The 18,063-nt window shown below is 36.1% G+C and overlaps 6 protein-coding genes across 6 annotated transcripts; 2 read left to right on the forward strand and 4 right to left on the reverse strand.

The window, feature by feature from the left end:
* Window positions 1-56: 56 nt before the first annotated feature.
* Window positions 57-2,341, reverse strand: pccA (propionyl-CoA carboxylase; the record flags this gene model as incomplete). Its single annotated transcript, XM_004362585.1, has 2 exons — window positions 57-2,063; window positions 2,249-2,341. 2 exons carry the CDS (start codon window positions 2,339-2,341, stop codon window positions 57-59), a joined length of 2,100 nt encoding a protein of 699 aa, XP_004362642.1.
* Window positions 2,342-2,565: 224 nt separating this feature from the next.
* uba5 (UBA/THIF-type NAD/FAD binding fold-containing protein) lies at window positions 2,566-3,794 on the forward strand (the record flags this gene model as incomplete). The annotated part of the gene is made up of 2 exons (XM_004362586.1): window positions 2,566-2,694; window positions 2,775-3,794. The coding sequence occupies 2 exons, from the start codon at window positions 2,566-2,568 to the stop codon at window positions 3,792-3,794; spliced, it is 1,149 nt and encodes a 382-aa protein (XP_004362643.1).
* A 119-nt stretch (window positions 3,795-3,913) lies between these two features.
* Window positions 3,914-10,775, reverse strand: forJ (formin domain-containing protein; the record flags this gene model as incomplete). Its single annotated transcript, XM_004362587.1, has 6 exons — window positions 3,914-6,907; window positions 6,974-7,210; window positions 7,349-8,462; window positions 8,601-9,097; window positions 9,190-10,497; window positions 10,533-10,775. The coding sequence occupies 6 exons, from the start codon at window positions 10,773-10,775 to the stop codon at window positions 3,914-3,916; spliced, it is 6,393 nt and encodes a 2,130-aa protein (XP_004362644.1).
* A 1,227-nt stretch (window positions 10,776-12,002) lies between these two features.
* On the reverse strand, window positions 12,003-12,822 carry DFA_03038 (uncharacterized protein; the record flags this gene model as incomplete). Its single annotated transcript, XM_004362588.1, has 4 exons — window positions 12,003-12,132; window positions 12,207-12,506; window positions 12,540-12,641; window positions 12,752-12,822. The coding sequence occupies 4 exons, from the start codon at window positions 12,820-12,822 to the stop codon at window positions 12,003-12,005; spliced, it is 603 nt and encodes a 200-aa protein (XP_004362645.1).
* Window positions 12,823-13,095: 273 nt separating this feature from the next.
* tpsB (glycosyltransferase) lies at window positions 13,096-17,237 on the reverse strand (the record flags this gene model as incomplete). Its single annotated transcript, XM_004362589.1, has 6 exons — window positions 13,096-13,321; window positions 13,829-14,446; window positions 14,525-14,988; window positions 15,063-15,484; window positions 15,562-16,106; window positions 17,149-17,237. The coding sequence occupies 6 exons, from the start codon at window positions 17,235-17,237 to the stop codon at window positions 13,096-13,098; spliced, it is 2,364 nt and encodes a 787-aa protein (XP_004362646.1).
* A 306-nt stretch (window positions 17,238-17,543) lies between these two features.
* On the forward strand, window positions 17,544-18,035 carry eif5a (eukaryotic translation initiation factor 5A; the record flags this gene model as incomplete). Its single annotated transcript, XM_004362590.1, has 1 exon — window positions 17,544-18,035. The coding sequence occupies one exon, from the start codon at window positions 17,544-17,546 to the stop codon at window positions 18,033-18,035; it is 492 nt and encodes a 163-aa protein (XP_004362647.1).
* Window positions 18,036-18,063: the final 28 nt, after the last annotated feature.

Genomic DNA, 18,063 nt, shown 5'->3' on the forward strand with positions numbered 1-18,063 from the left:
TCTACTACATTGTTTTTTATAAATTATTACTTTCTTTCTTTCTTTTATTTATTTATTTATTTAAATTCAATTAAAATTTCATCAACAGCAACATTGGTACCAGCCTTTGCCTTGATTGATTTAATTTCACAGTCACGTGGAGCACGGAGAACGTTTTGCATCTTCATGGCCTCGATGATACAGAGTTCTTGACCAATGACGACCTTGTCACCTTCCTTGACGGCGACCGAGAGGATAGCACCTGGCATTGGCGAGAGAAGAGCGTTGGAGTTATCAATGTGGAGCTTCTCTGGCATGAATTTAAAGAGACGATCTTCTTCTGGGGTACGGACGGAAACGTCGATCTTGGAGCCGTGGAATTGGAGGGTGTAAGAGTGTGTGCCACGGTTGTGCAATTGGAATCTGAGGACAGATCCACCGATGGTGAGACGGAGCATTTCTTGGGTGTCTTCGTCGATGGAACCTTCGACACGCTTGATGACGACTTCTTCTTCCTCGTCGACAAACTCGACGGTGAATTGGGCATCCTTGACCATTTGGAAACGGACGAGGTGACGGACATTGTCAATGACGACGACGTTGAACTCGTCGGGCTCGACTGGGGAGGAACGGGCTTGGTTGGCATTGTTGGTGAGTGACTTGTGTTGGTCGGCGTATCTGAGGATAGCACCGGCGATGGCGAGTTGCTCGATTTGCTTGGGGGCAAACTTGTAGCCTTGGAAACCTTCTGGGTACTCTTCGGGAATGAATTTGGTGGAGATGTCGCCGCTCAAAAACTTGGCATTCTCCATGACGTCACGCAAAAAGGGGACGTTGTGGTTGACACCCTTGATGTAGTAGTCGTCGAGTGCACGCTTCATGCGGACGATGGCAGTCTTTCTAGTGTCGGCGTATGTGATGAGCTTGGAGATGAGTGGATCGTAGTAGGTCGAGATCTCGCCACCTTCGTAGATACCACCGTCGATACGGACGCCTGGGCCTTCAGGACGGATGTATTTCTTGATGCGGCCAATCGATGGCAAAAAGTTGCGGTATGGGTCCTCGGCATAGACACGTGACTCGATGGCCCACCCCTTGATCTTGAGGTCCTTTTGGGCGATCTTGAGACGCTCGCCATAGGCAATGCGGATCATGTGTGCGACGAGATCCTGACCGGTGATCTCTTCGGTGATGGGATGCTCGACTTGGAGACGGGTGTTCATTTCCAAAAAGTAAAAGTTCTTCTTCTCGTCGACGAGGAACTCGACGGTACCGGCCGACTTGTAGCCGACGGCCTTGCAGAGAGCGACGGCTTGCTTGCCCATAGCCGTACGTGTCTCGTCGTCGAGGAAGGGTGAGGGGGCCTCTTCTACGACCTTTTGGTTACGACGTTGGATCGAACACTCACGCTCGGGAAAGTAAAGGGCAGTCTCGCCATCCGACAAGACTTGGATCTCGATATGTCTTCCACGGTCAATGTACTTTTCAATGAGCATACGGTCGTCGCCAAACGACGACTTGGCCTCTTGCTTGGAGAGACGGTAGCCAATCTTGACGTCTTCGTCGTTCCAAGCAATACGCATACCCTTGCCACCACCACCGGCCGAGGCCTTGACCATCACAGGGTAGCCAATCTCGTTGGCAATCTTGATGACTTGCTCGATGCCGTCAACCTCGCCGATAAAACCGGGAATGACGCTGACGCCAGCAGCCTTGGCGATCTTCTTGGACTCGATCTTGTCGCCGAGTGCATGCATGGCGTACGAGTTGGGACCGATAAAGGTGACACCAATCTTTTCGAGTTCCTTTACAAATCTGCTATTCTCAGAGAGGAAACCGTAACCTGGGTGAACTGCTTGTGCACCGGTCGACTTGATTGCCTCCAAAATATTATCAATGTTTAAGTAACTTTGCGATGTGGGTGCTGGACCGACGCATACAGCTTCGTCGGCTTCCAACACATGACGAGCATGCTTATCAGCATCAGAGTGAATAGCTACTGTCTTGATACCCATCTCCTTACATGTCTTGAATACTCGACATGCAATCTCTCCTCTATTTGCTACTAAAATCTTTTCAAACATCTAAATATCAAACAAATTAAGTAAATATTTGATTAGTATATTATATATTATATATTATATATGTATATCTATTATCAATCTGTCTCATGTCTCTATATCTATTTCTATCTAGATCTTTCACTCTCTCTCACTCTCTTTGTCTCTGTCCGACAACAACAACAAAGTTTGTGTCTTTCTTTACTTACAAAGTTTGGAGTAGTTGAATGGAAAGCATTTCTTTGGATATAGTTGGTAGTAGTCTTACTACCATTGAACAATGAAGTGACCAATCTATTCATTCTGTTCTTTCTTTCTCTTTTACAAGTAAAATAGATTGATTGATTGATTGATTAAAATGCTCTAAATTTCACTCATCAACATCATGATCGTCGAACAGACCTTTTAAAAAAAAATTATTTTTTTAAAATCTTTTTTTTATTGTGTGTGATGACTTTAAAAGTCATTAATTAAAGTTTGTAGTATTTCTTGTGCAAAGAGAGATATATAGAAGAAGAAAGAAAGAATGAGTGAACAACAACAACCAAAATATTATAGAGATAAAATACAAAGTATGAGTTCAGAGGTCGTAGACTCTAATCCATACAGTCGATTAATGGCATTAAAGAAAATGGGTATTGTCAACAACTATGAGGTATGAGCCAAAGAGGGATGGTCAGTGTGACAAACAACTAAAAGTAGACCTACTCTCTCTTCTCATCGTAAATATATTAGGATATTAGAACTAAAAGTGTTATTATAGTTGGATTGGGAGGTATTGGTAGTGTTGCAGCTGAGATGTTGACAAGATGTGGAGTTGGTAAACTATTGTTGTTTGACTATGATACCGTTGAAATAGCCAATATGAATCGTCTCTTTTTTAGACCCGAGCAAGCTGGCTTGAAAAAGACAGTGGCTGCCATGGAGACACTTAAAGCGATTAACCCAGACGTTGAGTTTGAGACACACAATGGCAACATTACAACAGTCGACTGCTTTGATCTGTTTTTAGATCGTATCAAGAACGGTGGTGTCGGTGGTATTGGTGGACCCGTCTCACTTGTGTTGGGCTGCGTAGACAACTTTGAGGCACGTGTAGCGATCAATCAGGCGTGTCTAGAGCTCGGCCATGCGTGGATGGAGAGTGGTGTGTCGGAGAGTGCCGTCTCGGGACACATACAATATATCGTGCCTGGCCAGACTGCCTGCTTCCAATGCGTTCCACCATTGATTGTTGCAAGTGGTATAGACGAGCGAACGTTAAAGAGAGAGGGTGTATGTGCAGCATCGCTTCCTACCACCATGGGTATTGTAGCAGGTATCCTCGTACAAAATGCACTCAAACAACTACTGTCGTTTGGTGAAGTGTCCAACCTACTCGGATACAATGCTCTAAGCGACTACTTTCCAAAGGAAACAATCAAACCCAATCCAGAATGTACCAACTCGTATTGTATCAAACATCAATTGGCATATAAACAATATTTAATCGATCATCCTCCAACACCTCCCTCCCTAGATCAACAAGACGTTACTCCTCCTCCATCTACAGATAATGAATGGGGAATTGAATTGATTCCAGATGACTTGGATACCACTCAACAACCACAACAACAAAGTATTGGAAAAGGAATAGAGTTTGCATATGATACAACACCAACAATCAATTTAAAAGAAGATGATAAAGTTCAAGTTTCAGAATCAACCAATTTACAAGATTTAATGTCAAAGTTGAAATCAATGAATAAAAAGTAACTAACTAATACATAATAATAATAATAATAATCATAATGATGGAGATATAAATAATGGATAACTTTATCGATCAAAGCTAGTTAAATCCATTTATTTTATTAATTTATTTAATATTGGGTTTAACGGTGTCTACCAACTTGCAAAGACGGCATTAAAATCTTTAATGGAATATCAGATAGTGATAATCCCAAATCAGATGGTGCAATTGGTTTCTTTTCGAGTACTCCTATATCATTTCCATTTCCACTGGAACAGTGGTTATTGCTAATACTTGGAGATATAGGTAAATGAATTTCATCGGCTCCTTGAGCATTATGGTTGAATGGTTGTTGTTTGAGATATTCTTCCATGTGTTGATGTAGCTTTGGTGATTGTTGTTTGTTCTTGTCACTTTGTCCAAACTTCATAGTCTTGCTCTTGATATTATCAAATAATTTATGGAGTGTTGATTTTGATTTCTTGTGCTTTTTGTAAGATGCACTACCAGAAGCTTCTTCGGAAACAACAGGTGGTGATGATGAAGATGGCTTAATATCAGGTGAAATCTTCTTTTCCATCATCATCATCATCTCCGAATTCTTTTTAACAGACATCTCATCTTTAATCATTTCCCTAAAGATATTGGGTGTTTTTTGAACGGGTGGTGATATCTTGACTGGTGTGGCAGAGATGGATTGTGTAATAGTTGGAGGAGTAGAAGTGGAATTTCTTGGTGTCGATGTTGCAGTAGTCAAAGTTGAGCTTGATGATGGTGAATGATATGAAGATGAAGGTGTTGACACAGCAACAAGGTGTGGTATACTACTAGTAGGTGAAGATGAAGATGATAAAGGTTCCTTCTTTTCAGGTAATGTAGGAGTTGGTTTTAATGTAACACCAAATGATGGACTATCTTCAGCGATTGATTTAGTATCTTGAGTTGCCTCTACCACTGGTACTGGTACTGGAACTGGAACTGGTACTGCTGCTTCAACCTTCATTTCAACATTGACTGGTTCAGGTTGTTTAATAGTAGTACTATTTTCAACAACCGATGATGGTTCCTTTTCCTTTTCATCAATGATTGGTTTTACTTGATCAACCTTTTTTGTAACACTATTAATGTCCTTGGGTTTGGCAGAGGTAGTCGTAGAAGTGTTATTGTTGGATTGATTCTTTGGAGTGACATGTCTAATAGGTTGTTTGTTGGATAATAATCTATTATTATTAATAGTTCTAAGTGAAGGTGATGCAAGGTATTTCTTGATAAATGGTTTTCTATTGAATGTTCCCATTCTTTTTGATCCATTATACTGTTGTTTGCTTCCATTTTCAAATAATTTTTGTTTGATTTCATCAAGTGCTGTTTTGGGTCTGGCATTGTATGCTTTTCTTTCACCTTGAATAAATGGATTGTTGTCAATGGGTGAAAAGACAGTTGACTTTAGATGATTTGGTTTCATATTGTTGGTATAGAATCTAGACATGCTACCATTACTTTGTGAACGTGATTGTGATAACATTGATTTCGATGAAGATGATATTTTTGGTTTTAAATAGGTTTTGGCATTTGTTGTTGTTGTTGTTGTCGATGTTGCCAATGGTTTCAAATTACCACCCATCTTATTTGCAGTACCAACACTACCATTACTCTTATTAGCACCAACATTACCATTAATCTTAGGATTATTATTAATCTTATTGGCAATAATATTATGATTAATCTTGTTCAAATTGGTACCATTTGGTTTTAGTTGTACCAACTTATTATTATTCATATTATTGACCTTTGTTGAATTAATATTAATATTTGGTTTACCAACAACATTTCCATTGGAATTCTTTTGAGTTGTAATTGTTGGAATAGTAGTTTTCTTGAGTTGATGATGACGATTGCTACCATTCTTATTACCATTCTTATTACTATTATTATTGTTCATTGCTGCCTTGTTAATATTCTCAAATTTAGACTTGAGGTCTTTTGTTGGGGATTTGAGAGTTGTAGAATTCTTCAAAGCATTGCTACTAGTTCTAAGAGTGTTTTTGAAATTATTATCTCCAAGTTTTTTGTTGTCAGACTTTAATAAATTATTTAAATTGGCTGATCGTAATGATGATTTAGTTGGTAAATTATTATTATTATTATTATTATTATTATTTCTGTTGCCCGGACTTCTCAATTTACCATTATTACCATTACTATTATTGTTATTATTATTATTTCCAATTCTATTATTATTATTTTTAAGAGCTACTAATCTATTATTATCAGTCTTGTTGTTGTTGTTGTTGTTATCACCAAATGGTTGTTGTTTAGTGCCAAATTCCTTTTTGGTAAAGTTGGGAGAAGAAGAGTTGTCATATTTCTTATTACCATCACCTCTTGGGAATTCAGTTGCCATTTGTTGTTTAGTGATATCACTTTGATCCTTTTCTTTATCCTTGGTGTCAAGACCCATCGTATTATTATTATCCTTGTTGTGATTGTTCTTCTTCTTTGAAAAGAATGATAGGAACCCATTCTTTTTAGTGTCTTGGTTGTCATCACCACCATCCTTTTCCTTGTAGTTGTCCTTTTCCTTGGCTTGTTCAGATGAGCAGTCACTATTGCTAGGACCATTCTTGTTGGGTTGAGCAACGCTCTTGTTCTTGGTTTGATATGAATCCTTCTTTGACTTGCCTTGTTTCATCTCTAATTCACGTAGATTGTCTTTATGAGCCTTGTTAAAATTGGTGATAAAACTATTCATCAGTGAAAAGAATTCATCGGGTGTTTGGTTCTCTTCGACAAAGTATTTCATTGATGAGTTGAAAATGTCTTCCACCTGTTTGACATAGATTGCCAGACACTCAATTTGAGGTGTTCTAGAAGCGATAAACGATTTCATCTTGGTGACAAAACTATCGTTACCATATGCCTTGCTTTGCATCTCTACTTCCTTTTGGAGATTGGCAATACCATCCTGTAGGAATGTGATCTGGGCCACCATCTCTTTCCACTGGCATCGAGATGCTGCCTCCAACGATGGGAATGTCTCTGGTGTAATCAAATAATCTGGATACCTATTCCATACAATTTGTGCAATATGATGTAATAATGTTGTTTTGTTATCAATTGATTTTGTATTTGTCATCTAAATAATTAAAAATAAAGAAATTAATAAATCTTTCTTTTTTTTTGAATATTGTGCGATACATACAGTACTGAGGAAAGACAATTTAAAACCATCAGCTTGATTACCAACATTATTTAAATAGTTACCAATTTTTAAGATCAAATAGAGAACTAGTCTAAACCCTTTACACTTTAATAACTCTTGACTTGTAAGTTCAACAAATTTGGTAGCAATGGTAATATCTTCAATCATCGTATCAAATTGTTGTTTAAATTGTAAACTAGATATTCTTTCTCTAACCTTTGGAATTGATTTGGTTACCTAAATTAAAATATAATAATAATAATAAAAGATTAAATTAATTTATATTCATTACAAACTATTTATATTTATATATATATTAAACTTGTGATTTAAACTTCTTCCATACTTATATATATATGATATGATGATACATACATCTAATAGGAATTGATCTATATCTGCAAGAGTACTCTTTTCACCTTTATAATTTTTAAGTGATTCTTCTTCTTCGGCGGTTGCAATACATTTGGAAATGACCAATACCATTTCATTGGTTAATTTCTTTTCATCCATTGATGTCAATGCGTCGACCACCCATATCGTATTTAATTTGTATTTTGACAAGAGGATGCCAATATTGTTTGATCTTCTCATATCCAAGATTGATGTCTTTTTCTCTACCTCCTTTTCAACCTTGTCATCGTCTACTTTGCTTCCGAGAGGAACAGCCTTCTTGGCACAAAACAACTGTTCCAACAATACCTTGTCAAATTCAATTTTAGTGACCTTGTCTGAAAAGTCTGATTGCTCCTTATCGTCCCAAACGGTTTTGGGGATTTTGAGAAGTGGAATCTTTGGCCAAAACAATTGTTTCATTGGGACTGATGGAGCATCCCCTTTTCTCTTGGAAATGCCTCCTGCAGTAGCAGCACCTCCTGGTCCAGGTGGGGGTGGTGGTGGGGGTCCGCCACCAGGTGGAGGTGGGGGTGGCGGAGGTCCCCCGCCAGCAGCACCTTTAGCAGAGGGAGGTGGTGGGGGTGGAGGTGGTGGAGCTGGAGCGGGTGGTGCAGGCGGTCCTGCTACAGAGGTATCAAATGACTTTTCCTCTTCTTTTGGTTTATCTTCTGGAGCAGCGGGTGCAGGAGCAGGTGGATCTTTCTTTCCATCAGTCAAAACCTTTTGGGAAGTTGGACTTGTCTTGTTTGATGAACCACCCACCATACCAACCTTTAAATTCTCAATATTTTCTTGAAGAGCGTTGATTGCCGTGTTCATCTTGGCCGGATCGTTTACCAGAGACAAAGATTTTGAGAATTTAACCAACAAACTCAACATGGACGATCGATTGGGTGTTACCTGGTTTTGATTATTATCAAATTGTGGTTGTTGCGAAGCAGGTGAAGCCGATGACGGTGAAGGTGAAGCAGACAATGACTGCTGATCGGAAAATGATATTGTGAATATATCTTGTAAAATCGATGTAAAAGTGGAATCTTGATTCTCTGCTTTTAATTGTTTATGTACTGCCATACACATTGAAACTGGATCACTAAAGTAAAATATATATATATATATAAATATTTAAATAAATAAATTAAATTATTAATATTCTATTCACACTTTGTTATTTTTAAAAATATGATATGTATCATAGATAGATAGTTACCCCAAGTTAATTGTTTTATACCAAGATGATGATTTTGAATGATTAGATGAGAGTGAATTATTATTGGGGTTGTTGATGTTTGGTTGAACTTCAAAATGAAGTGACAATAGATTTAATTGTTTTTCCAATTCTGGACACATGTCTTGGTGAAGTATATCGGGTAACTTTTGAAGCAACATGGTTTGTAATTCGGATTTGAGTTTGGTCTTTAGTGGTGGGTTGCAGTTGGCACCTTCCAAGATAGCATTGAATAATGATAGACATTGTGTCTTGTACTCTACTGAATGATCAAAGATGATGGTTTCCAACAGCCATTTGAATCGTTGACGGTCACGTTTCAATATTTGTATCTTTTCAATACCCTGCAACAAATACTTGTGCGCAGACTCTGAATAATTACAAAACTTGGTACACAATGATATAATGGTCGATTTGAAAAGTGATGAATGTGAAGGATTGATTAAAATCAATAATAAATCTTTAAATGAATCATCTCCAAGAATTGATTTAATTGTACTCTAAAAAATTAAAAATAAATAATAAGTAAGTACTTTGAGTATATTATATTATATTATATAGTTGTTTCTATGTTGTTTCTGTCTGTACATACAATCATTGAATATTTAATTAATAAATGTAATATTTTAATACACTCTCGGTCAATTGATAAGTCGGAATCTGAAAACCTGATGCCTTTGTTGTTTAGTGAAACAATGTCGAGAAGTGCGTTGGCACCTCCCAACTGGATAAATTTGTCGAGCCAATCATTTTGGTTGATTACTACAGTACTTGTACTGCTGGCACTGCTGGTGGCAGAAGATGTGGATCCTGTGGGAGATGCGGGAGCTGGTACAGGGGGAGGAGGAGACTGGATAGGGGTGACATGAGAACATATTCGGCGAATGTCGTCGTTTAACATTTGCAGTGTTTTCAAAGACGGTTGCATTTTCACTAATTGGATATACTGTTCGGGCTTTTTTTGTTGGCTACCTCCAGAGGATTTACCAGTATTGTTGGTTGAACCTGCAGGTGGAAGAATCGATTGTTTAAATACAGGTGATGAGTTGGTACTAAGCATGGCATCGAGTAGATCGGGGTCATCTTCGTCATAGATATCCTCGCGGTCAGACAGCCCTAGATCCGGTTGTAGGTGGCTTCCAATCTCTGACCTTTGTTCGGCAGTCAGAGACGGCAGCAAATTATGAAATACAAATGATTTGACAGGCGACGACGCCGATATCAACGAGACGAGCTGGCCATCCTCCAATACAATTCTTTGTTTTCTTTCAATTCGTTTGTCTCCCAAATATACACCATTGGTACTATAATCAACGATATATGGGATTAATAATTCGATTGGTTGTTGTTGAAGTGTGTTATTTACATTATTATTATTATTATTTGGTGGTTGATTAAATGGTTGTGGGGATGAGGTAGAGGAAGAAGTAGAAGATTCGGTTGATGTTTTTAAAGTAGATATCGAAGAAATAGAAGACATGGGAGAAGATAGATTACTGGCGGTAGATGAAGCAGGTGAAGATGTGGCAGATATAGTAGAGGAAGATGCGGGGGAACTAATGGCAGATGGAGGATGTCCAAAATTAAATGTACGTTTTCTAAGGGTGATACTACAATGTTTACTAGATACCAACATTTCATTTAAGAATTTAATATCGATTTCCTCACCAGAACCACGTCCAAAATTAGTTACCAGTTGATTTAATTCGATTTTTTCACCATGACATGGTGATTCCAAAATACCCCATGGAAATGATAATTTAATTGGTGGATGGTGTATTTTACTGTTGGTTGTTGAAATATTACTATTATTTAGAATGGTATTTAGATGATTTAATTTATCCTCTTTCTTTTCCCTTTCCCTTTCCTCTTTCTTTTCCCTTTCTCTTTCCTCTTTTCCCTTTCCTTTTCTTTTTTTTCTTTTTCCTTTGATACAACGCTCGATGGATCTCCACCTTGGCTAACTGTTCTACGACTCCTTAATAATCCTCTTGGTGTATTTCCCTTGGATCCTCCATCCGAACTACCATTTAATCTTGCAATAATTCCAGATAATGATCCTGGTATCGAAGATGATGATGATGAAGAAGAAGAACCTGTAGTTGTAGGTGTATTATTACTATTACTATTATTATTTAAATCATCTGATTTATTTGGTTCTTTTTCATCCGCTATCATTTTTTAATATTATATATATAAAGTATTACTACTATTATTATTATTATTATTATTATTAATATTACTATGTTATTATTACTATGACTGGTTTTCCAAAAAGATTGTAACAATAAAATTATTATTATTTCTAAAAACAATTATTAATAATTTAATTTCCTACTACTCTTGTTTGCATTTCGAAACTGTAAACCTCTATGACTATTTTCTATCTATCTGTCTGTCTGTCTGTCTGTCTGTCCTGAAAATATATTATATTATTTTTATGAGTGAGTTATATTTTTTTTTTTGTATTTTGATTTAATTATTAGATGGATGAGATGGATGGACTGAATGGAACGAATGGATTAATCCTATCTATTATTATTAATATTTTTATCTGTCCAAATCTTTCTAGTTTTAGCTATAGATATTCTCTTTCTCTTTCTCTCTCTCTCTTATTGGGATAATAAAATTAATAATTAATTCTTGGTTACGCGTGGAAAAAATAATAAACAAGATAATAATAATGATGCGTGGTGGTTAGGTGAGTGTTGTTGTAGTTGTTGTTGTTCAATAATTATTATTATTATTCTAACGATGATAATTTCCAACTTTCGTATTTTTCCTGTCTATCTCTATTGTTTGATACACTTTGCCTAATAATCAATTTTCCCCTCCTCTTCCTCAACATAAGCAACACTTGCAATAATTATTTCCATATCTGTGTGTCAGACAGACAGACAGACCGACTGACCAACCAACCACATTATTGTATCGTATCTTCAAGAGTATACCAGCAGGTGATGGTCGTAAATTCATTCTACGACACCACAGTGTTTTACACCCTCCCCCTCCCCACCAACCACACCCACCACCACCACATCACTAATCCTTTGTTTTTTTGGTTGAGTTGATGTTCGGTTTCATCCATCCATAGATATTAATAATAAGTGGAATAATTCCATTGTTTGTTTGTTGGTTGGTTGTTGTATTAAATAAATATATTAATCTTTATAATATTGACATAATATTAAATGAATGTGAGGTATATATATCCATCTATTGTTAGTAAAGGGGGGGAGGTGGTGGTGGGTTGATGGTGGAGGAATATGTTGTATATCTGTTATCGTATATATTATAATATAAGATACAGTAGCCGTCGCTAACAATCACCAATCATTTCCAGTTTTCCAAATTATATAATTTTGTATGTACATGTGTAGGTAGGGGGGTAAGGGTGTTGATCGGTTATTTCTTTAAAACCATAGTTTTAAAAAAGTGTAATAGCTCTTCTTCTTTGGGTGCATCAATTAATTCAAAATCCAAATCATCACTAAAGGGACTTATACATATGGGACATGATTTTTGTTTGGTTCTCCTATATATATATAATAAAGACAATGTTAGTCCACTTTTGAATTAACTTGAACTTGATTTGATATGATACAATACCATTGATTAATACATTGATTACAAAACTTGTGCATACAAGGAGCAACACAAGTTGCTTCATTCTCTAGACATACAGGACATTCGTGATCATATTCATCTTCGTCATAGTCTATATCACCTCCTTTTGTTTTAGTTTCAAATACTGTTGGTTGTCCACTATTACTCGTCTCTAAAAACTCTACAACTTGTCCTCTGAAATGATAGTATTGATTATACTTTAATACACTCAATGGTGTTGTATCTGTATTCTTGCCACTATTACCAGTACTACTCGTACTCGTACTACTATTACTACTACTACTATTTATAAACATGACTTGTATCTTTACAAACAACTTCCATAGTTGTACATCTTTTAAAAGGTCTACTCCACCCGATGTAGAATCTAACTTTAATTGTATGATATATCCCGATTTATCTTTAATTGTCTTTAATCTAGATCAATAAATATAAATACAATAATTAATACCCTCTATTCTTTATTCTCTATTTTGACATGTGTCTTGTCTATATCTGTCTCTTTCGTTTTCTCTCTTTTCTCTTACAATTCATTTGAATGTTGAATATCACTTTGTAATTCATTTATATTCTTTGCTTTACTCTTATTCGCCCCCATCTTTTACTATTAATACTACTACTACTGTTATCTATTACTATATTAGTATAACTATAATTAGATAATTATATATTAAGAAAGACGAAAAGGAAATGAGTGTTTGATTTTCAAAAGAGTAGTTTTTTTAAAAAATATTAATTTATTTTTTTGTCAAGTTTGAAATGTTATAATATATATTATTATTATAATTTAATCTTTGTATTTATATTTGTATAGTTAGTGTTATTATTAATATTATTAATATTATTAATATTAATTTGGAATGTTTTTGATTTAAATATTTAATTTTGATAAAGTATTTAATAAATGAACAACATCTAGTGGACTATCAATGAGGGATTTGGCATAGGTATTTAATTGATCTTTTCCACCTTCGGCCAATACCTTGACGGTAAAACATTTCAATCCAACTCCTTTTAGTTTTTGTTCATTCTCGAGGATTCTTTGTTGCATAATCTTGTCATTTTGACCATTCTCTTCTTGCTCAATGACGCCAGCACTAATTGATATGGATTGCAGTTGTTTAAACATATCTTCGTCGGTCTTGTCATCACCACAGCAAAAGATAAATTCATTTGATTTGTCGGATGGTGGGAGTTTGGAGAGAATGGTTTTGATGATGCCACCCTTGTTGATACCCTTTGGTTTGACTTCGATTGCTTTCTTTCCGAGGAGGACGTCGAGCGGGTACTTGTTGGCGACCGAGTGGAGCTGGGCCATGAGCTCGCTAGCTTGGTACTCGGAAAAGTCTGGGTCGGCGCCACGGTAGTGCCAGGTGAGGTTGATCTCCTTGTACTCAACAAAGGAGCCGGGTGTGCGGTCTTCGAAATCCTGCATGATGGCAGTGACCGTGTCCTTCCACGAGAGGTCGAGGTTGGCGTTTTCATCCCACTTTTGGTTGACACCCGGTGGTCTAAAGAGACCGCCGTGCTCGCACGACAGCCCGATTGGCAGATGACCGAGCCATCCCTCCAACGAAGATCGGTCACGTCCGCTGATGACATACACCTGGTTGCGCGGATCCTTGGTGAGACGCTCGAGCGTGTCGAGCAGCTCTTTGGTGGGTGCAGCCATTTTGGGGTGTTTGACAAGGGGTGTGAGCGTGCCGTCATAGTCGAGGAAAAAGTGGCGCATGTTGGCTGCCACATAACACTTTTTGATCATATCTGGGTTGATCTGTGGTACCATCGTTGTGGTCGGGTCGTCCTTGACCGTCTCGTATAGATCACATAGATAACGTTTGGCCCAAAAGTGGGATGTGTTGGCCATCACATAGTTGTAGTTGATCGAGTGCTTAAGCCTTCTCTCTTCCATTGGCATGTTGAGTGCCTCAATCACCGACATTGTAATCTCCTTTTCAGAAAATGGATTGACAATGATAGCTCCACCCAGACATCTAGCAGCACCCGTAAACTCGGACAATACCAACACGCCAAAACTATCCTTTTGACACACCACATACTCGTGTGATGTCAAATTCATTCCATCACGAAGTGGTGTAATCAATGCCATATCTGCCAATCTATACAATGCCGTCAACTCCTCAATCCCTACCTTTCTATTGATATATTCTATTGGATTATAATTTAATGTTCCATATTTACCATTTATTCTACCAACCATTCTAATAAATAAAAATTAAAATTAAAAGTTAATTAAATATATTTGAATACAAATTCAATTCTATTATATTCTATCTTACTCGTTTACAGATTTATGGAAAGTTTTTTGTTCAGATGATTCACTATATTGTTCCATGACTGGTTCATAGATTTGAATGAGTACCAACTTTTCTCTCCATTCTGGATAGTTTTCTAGTAGATTCTCGAGTACTTGAAGCTTTCTTGGGACACCTTCGATAGAATCCAATTTGTCACGAGCAAAAATAACCTTTTTGTCTTTGAATATCTCTCTCAACTTTTGAATACGTTCGAGGACACTTGGTGTCTCGAGGTAGCTTGCATAGTCTGAGAAATCAACGCCGATAGGATACACTTGTAACTTTACAAAATGTGGTGATACATTCTCACCAATCACCTCTATACCTTTTGGATCGACTTGTAAATCCAATAATCTTGCACATGAACTTTTAAAATGTCTCAAATATTCAAATGATTGAAATCCAATTAAATTTGATCCTAATATACCTTGTAATAATTCAGTTCTCTAAAAAATATAAATATAAATAATTAATATTAAAATTAAGATATATATTTCAATTATTTTCTATATTTCTTTACATTTGGTAAAATTCTAAATAATTCATAACTTGGAAATGGAGCATGAAAGAAGAAACCAATTGAAACTTTGTTACCGAGTGCCTTTTTAACCATTGCTGGTAACAACATTAAATGATAATCGTGTACCCAAATGACATCACCTGGACGATACAACTCTACAATCTTGTCACAAAACAATTGGTTTACTTGTACGTAGGAATCCCACCATTGTGTCTCTAAACGAACAAAATTCAATTGGTAATGAATCAATGGCCACAGTCCAATCTTGCAATACCCCTTGTAATAATTGTCAACATTGGTCTCATCCAAAAAGATTGGGAACAAGTTGGATCCTGCCTTTTTAATTTCACTTTCAACCTGATCTACATTATCTTCTGTCACTTCACAATGTGGCCATCCAATCCATAAATAATCTTTAATCTCTAAAATGAAAAAAAAATATAAATGTATTAATATAAATAAATAAATAAATAAATAAATACTTTTCCAAATTATTTACCATTATCAACTAAACTTTCCAAAGCAGATTCAATGGGAGAAGTTTCATGTGTTACTTTAACTTGATAATTTGGAAATTGATCATTTGGAGGAGAGTTTGGAAGTGAAAATGAAGTTGGAACGGTACCATCACCTCCTCCTCCTCCTCCTTGAGGAGTATTATTGCCACGAACTATACCACCACTTCCACGAAAACAACCACTGTTTCTAAGAGGATTGAATGCACCGTAGCCACTTGATCTAATGGTATCTCTCTTTTCACCTGGTATGCCTCCTGGTGAATCACCAAGATGACTGGTACTGACCAACACTGGTAAAGCATTGGATGCAACCAATATACGTTTGAATATTCTCTCGCCCTTGTCATTGACCAAATTAGTTTTCTTTGCATTGGACAATAAATAATCTGATGAATAATTATGTGTATCTCCATTGACAATTCCAGTACAACTATTACTACGACTATGTCCATATCCTGTACTATTACTACTATTATTACTACTACTACTATTCATTGTTGTTGTTGTTGTATTATTATTCATCATTCTTTAAAATTAAATAAAAAAAATAACTAAATAACGTTATTTATAATGTTATTTGTATAAATGATATATTTATATATATATGTATGTATGATTATTATTATTATATTTAATTAATGTAATGTTATGAATGAATGTTTGAATGAAATAAAATATATATTTATAATAGATTTTTAATATTATATTATATTAATATATTTATAAATATTGGTGGAGGTGATTCGATGATTTGATGATTTTTTTTATAAATAAATGTATACTATAGTATTATATTATATTTTGTTTGAAAAATAAAACAAATACACCTACCCTACCTGCTCGTACTATTGCAGTAATCTACCACCAACTTTAATTAAATTAATGATTTTCATATTATCATTATTATCAGTATGCTTTGATGCGACATCGACATCAACAACACACACCCCCACCTCGTTGCATCCCCTGCTTTTATCATTATTGCACAAATGCGGATGAAGGTTGCTTTTCTACTTTTTTTTTTTTATTACTATAATCATCGAACATCAAACCTAATGATTTAAATTCTTGATATCATCTGCTCAACAAATAAATACTAACTACTTTTGTTTTTTATCCAAGACACTATAACTAAACTAAGATGCATTTTATGATCACATTAAATCTAATAAAATAAAATGAAGTTCATATATCTATTGATTTAAAAAAATTAGAAGCTAGCTATATGATCAAGTACTAATACACGAGGTGGAGATAAGATACTGACTCAAGATCTTCGCGGTTGATTATTAATAATGCCGGGCAAACAATTTTGGCTCACTCTCACTTTTTTAAAAATATTTTTTTTGAGTGTATTTTTTTTTCACTCTTTTCGCAGCTTGACTTTGTATTGAAAATTCGACATTTTTTTTTATTTAAAGTCACGACAGTACAGGTAGGCAAGCACATACATCTTTTTTTATCACAATTTTACATACAACACAGTTAGCAATGAGCGAGAGAGCAGAGAGAAGAGGAGTAGAGGAAAGCGAGTTAAAATGGAGAGAGAGAGATAATTCTAAAGTGACAGACAGTCTATATCTATCTCTTTTTTTTCGAGGAGGACAGAAATAGATAGATTTTTCTCCATTTGCACATTTACACCCATAATACTCATTCTTTTTTGTTTCTCATTGAGAAACTCACACACTCACACACTGGGTACCACACACAACAGAACAACTACTCGATCTTTGTAATATATTATATTTTTTTTGTTTTCTTTTTTTTTATTACTACTTTTGTAAACACAAATTATATTATATTTATATAAAGATAATTATAGTTTAGTTTATATTAGTTGCAACCAACCATACACCAGCCCAATCAAATCATCTTCATCTTCAAGATAATATTATATTTTATTTAAATACTCACACTCTTTTAAAACTTACTTTTACATAAATACTTTAAAGTTATTAAAATGAGCGACACCGAAAACGACGATATCCCACAAGAAGATTACACCAACGCTGGTTCTGGTGCTTCATTGACTTACCCAGTTCAATGCTCTTCATTGAGAAAGAACGGTCACGTCGTCATTAACAACAGACCATGCAAGGTTGTTGAAATGTCTACCTCCAAGACTGGTAAGCACGGTCACGCCAAGGTCAACATCACCGGTATCGATATCTTCTCTGGAAAGAAGTACGAAGAAATTTGTCCATCCACCCACAACATTGATGTTCCAAACGTCTCACGTAACGAATACTCTGTCATCTACATCACCGACGATAGCTACCTCTCACTCCTCAAGGAAGACGGTACCACCAAGGACGATCTCAAGGTCCCAGAAGGTGAAATCGGTGAAAACATCACCGCCGCCATCGATGCCGGTAAGGACGTCCTCGTCACCGTCATCTCTGCCCTCGGTGAAGAAGGTGTTGTCTCATACAAGGAAAAGAGTGAAAAATAAACACTTCTTTGTCAACAATAAATCATCA

This window comes from Cavenderia fasciculata (genome assembly GCF_000203815.1).
Source record: "Cavenderia fasciculata unplaced genomic scaffold Scf_Dfasci-G-b-205a01.r1-3, whole genome shotgun sequence".
NCBI classification, from domain to species: domain Eukaryota; phylum Evosea; class Eumycetozoa; order Acytosteliales; family Cavenderiaceae; genus Cavenderia; species Cavenderia fasciculata.